Source organism: Corvus brachyrhynchos, unplaced genomic scaffold, assembly GCF_000691975.1.
Source record: "Corvus brachyrhynchos isolate BGI_N302 unplaced genomic scaffold, ASM69197v1 scaffold416, whole genome shotgun sequence".
Classification (NCBI taxonomy): Eukaryota; Metazoa; Chordata; class Aves; order Passeriformes; family Corvidae; genus Corvus; species Corvus brachyrhynchos.
The window spans coordinates 73390-76933 of record NW_008238439.1 but is presented as its reverse complement, the minus strand read 5'-3'; the positions used below and the strand labels follow the sequence as shown (position 1 = coordinate 76933).

General features: G+C 40.0%; 1 protein-coding gene across 3 annotated transcripts in view; it reads right to left on the bottom strand.

Moving 5' to 3' along the window:
- AFTPH (aftiphilin) overlaps nucleotides 1–1575 on the bottom strand; it is a 33038-nt gene extending 31463 nt beyond the window's left edge. For 2 of the 3 annotated variants that reach the window (XM_008635442.2, XM_017736544.1), the window contains exon 1: nucleotides 5–1574. In XM_008635442.2, the coding sequence (XP_008633664.1) occupies nucleotides 5–1539 (1535 nt within the window). In that variant the 5' untranslated portion in view covers nucleotides 1540–1574. Of the gene's footprint in view, nucleotides 1–4 lie in introns of all 3 variants that reach the window. The other variant, XR_001862646.1, reaches the window with a different exon arrangement.
- Nucleotides 1576–3544: the final 1969 nt, after the last annotated feature.

Below are 3544 nucleotides of genomic sequence, written 5' to 3'. Positions count from 1 at the left end.
TGCTGAACTGAAGTCCGCAAAGTCATCCGAGTCCTGGAAAGCAACACTCTCATCTTGAGGTTTTGGCACTGAATCAAAGTCTCCAAATTCAGTATCATCACCATTTTCTACCTCAGTAGTATGCTGGAAGTCTAGTCCAGAAGTTTTACTGGTAGTATCACATTCTAAAGTGTCAGCAGCCTGATTTAGTTCAGCTTGGTCCAAACTTGCTGGCTGCTGAGAAACAGTACTCGTGTCCCTAAATTCACCAAATTCCTCGTTAGGTTCACTAATATGTGCGGACTGTTCAGAAGTTCTTTCTGAATCTAGAGCGTTTATTGATTCTTGAGCATTCCTGAAGGTGGGAGACACACTGCTGACTGAACCAAAATCACCAAACACATCATCATGTTTGTCACTGCAAGCTAGAACTTCAGTGCTACTTCCACCGTTCTTGAGATCTTCAGAATCACCCAGGTTTTCTCCTGCAGGATCACAGCTTAGGCTTTGGATTTTATCAACCTTGATGTCTGCTGCTTTTGAAGAATCCTCAGGCCTACTAAAATCTTTGCCATTCTCTAAGTGATGCTGTCTTCTCCTCCCACTGCGCTCTCCATTTTCTGTAGTGCATATTGAACTTCCAGTTGTTTGAGACGTACTAGAAATTGCAAATTCATTATCTTCCAGTGCTGAGGGACCCCGTTCACAACTAATTTCTGTAATGCAAACCTCTTCTTCACTATGAGTTACTCTGTTTATTCTGTTGTTCTCCTGAATGCCCAGTGAGTCTCTTTCATTAAGAACACTGCATATTGTAGGCCCTATTCCCTCTATATGGGCCGGGGTTTTGTTTGAGAAGGTAGCAAAATCTGCAAAATCTTCACCTGAGCTAGGCATTGAGTCCAAATTTTGCTCAGTACTAGGGGTGCTAATAGTTTTCAGTCCCTTTGAGTCACCAATACTGTCTAGATCTTCTGTTCCCTGAGGATTTACAGGGTCTGATGCTGCAAATCCGTTTGTTAGAATCTCTAGACATGGAACTTTCTCACCATTACAAGCATCTATTTGCTCATCCTGGCTCTCAACAGTTATACCAGTTCTAACCACACGAGAAGAAAAACCCTCTGATTTTCCAGTGTTGTCTCTTTGTTCCCCCCCTCTGTTTACATCTTCTAAAGCAGTACCTGAAGTTCTAAACTTAGATTTTTCTTTGATAGTACTAGTAGCTGACATATCAGAAAGTTCCTTAGGATGAGTAGGAAGCTCTGCAATGCAGTCTTTATCTTTACCATTTTTAACAGATGTGAAAGTTGCAATGCTAGCTACATTGTCAGAATAATCATGGAGTGGGATGAAATGATTTGTGGGTATAAACTCTTCCTTTGGATGACTGTAGTCTGGTGTATCAAAATCAGCAAAAGCTACGCCAGCAGTGCTCACACCAGAAAATCCTCCAAACTCATCTTCATCATCGTCATCAGCTCCATTGTCGAGTGGTGGAGGGGATGAGGAGTACATTCGAATAATGTCTGGTTCCATTGTTTGGTTCTGCTTCAACATTAATGTATTTCTGTAAGAGGGAAAAACAGAGCTATGTTAGAACTTGGCGAGCTTTTGTGTCCTTATATATTTCATTTTTACAATTTCATCCCTCATTTTTCTAAGTGTGTATATAGGTCAATATCTGTATTAGATATCAGAAATAAACATTCCCCAAACCCATTTGTTTTACAAGTCACAAAGAATCTGCTGGGACAGTTCAAATCTCTTGTAAACTAATACATGATCAAATTGTCAGCAGACAGTGATGAAATGACTGCCTTGAGCTGTTGTGCAATACACTGACACAACTACACTCAGTTTTAACTCATCAGTTCTCTACCTCCCATGACTGGCAGCTCACAAAACTGCCAGCGACCCTGGTCCATCTTTTGCCACACTCCTTTGTGTGCTCAGCTGTGTGACAGGAGTTAAGCCTCCACTCCATGGGCTATGCCGCAACAGCCATACACATAAGGGACCTTCACCAGCATCAAAGACTTTGAAAAGTGTTTCCATAAGCTTTGAAATTGTGAAGCAGTGGAGGAAGGAACTGCTGTTAAAAACCACTAGCTATGATCTGCTGCGCTACTCTTTAAGTCTCTTTCTACCAGCCCATGGGTTTCTGTTTGGTTGCTCTGTTCTCTGGATTTCCTACCCACAAGCCAATACTGCCTCCTCAGCTGCTGCCACCAGCCTGCTTCTGTCTTAGGAACCAGTTGAGAAATGCCATCATGATGCCACCAGTAAAGCCTAGAGCCAAACAAACTTCATCAAAACTTATTCTCAAAAGGAGAGCTGAGCACAACCATTCATAAAATATTTAAACACACATCACTAAATCACAGGGGGAAAAGAAAAAAGCAGAAAGTATTCCCATGGCCTAGATAGAAACAGATTAAAGACTCTGCCTTAACATTGCAAACCATTACAGGAAGAAGCCAGGTAAGGATGGAAAACTTTCTTTCCTAAAGAATGATCTTGACTTTTTCAATGTTGTGTTCAATTAATGAAACAATAACTACTAGTATGTATAGATTCACAGATGTACAGATCATTGGACTACTTCATACCTTAAAATCCTTAAAAGACGGGGTTAGACCAAGCTCTCTCCATTTCACTTGACAATTGTCATGAATGACCTGTAACAGCATTAAGCCTTATCTACAGAAAAAGGGTGAAAACAACCTATACATATTAGCAAATATTTGAACTTCTAACCACCACAGTAAGTGCAGACTTTACAATACTAGTTATGAAACACAGATAAAACATGATCCTCATGTCCAGTGCCTTTTGCAAACAACTTTGCACAAGCACCTTAAGAGCAGCACACAAAGGGCAAAACAGCAACAAATGAAGCTCTGCAGTTCTTCTCAAGCACAACATACTGAGCACTTCAGCCAAACAACTCTGGATATTTGCCAGGAAACTCTGGCATCTTTGAGGTGACTAACATACCTACAATTTCTTTTTAGAAGGGTAGTTTGCAGGTACAAAAGTACATCATGCTTATCAGATGAAATATTCAAGTAATTTGTAACATAACACACAAACTGAAGAGAACTGCAAAGGAATTTTGTTTAGAATAATGCCTAAGTTGTCAACAAGCTCCCACATAGGCTTACTCAGCACCAGCTGCTTAACAAGGTATTTGAGAGAAGAGCTCCACTTGCTCTAAACTTCTGAACTAACCCATTAAAAGAAAAATTTGTCTGTATGGTTCACCAAAAACCATGTGTTTTAAGTATTTTCAGATTTATCAGTTTGTATAAGATGGTTTTCACCTGAGTTCTTTGAAATATCCGGTTCAGCTCTGTATTAGTAACTACACCACCTTACATCAATGGCTCTCATTTCAGCAAGAAATGCCAAAAAAAAATTAATTCTTAACCTACGCTGGCCATACCTCCATATATTATCCATCATGTTGGGCATTTACTGTATGAGCATTTTAACCTCAGACAAAAATAAATCATAACAGAGTTGAGAACATCCTTAGAGGCAAGGATGATCTAAAATAACC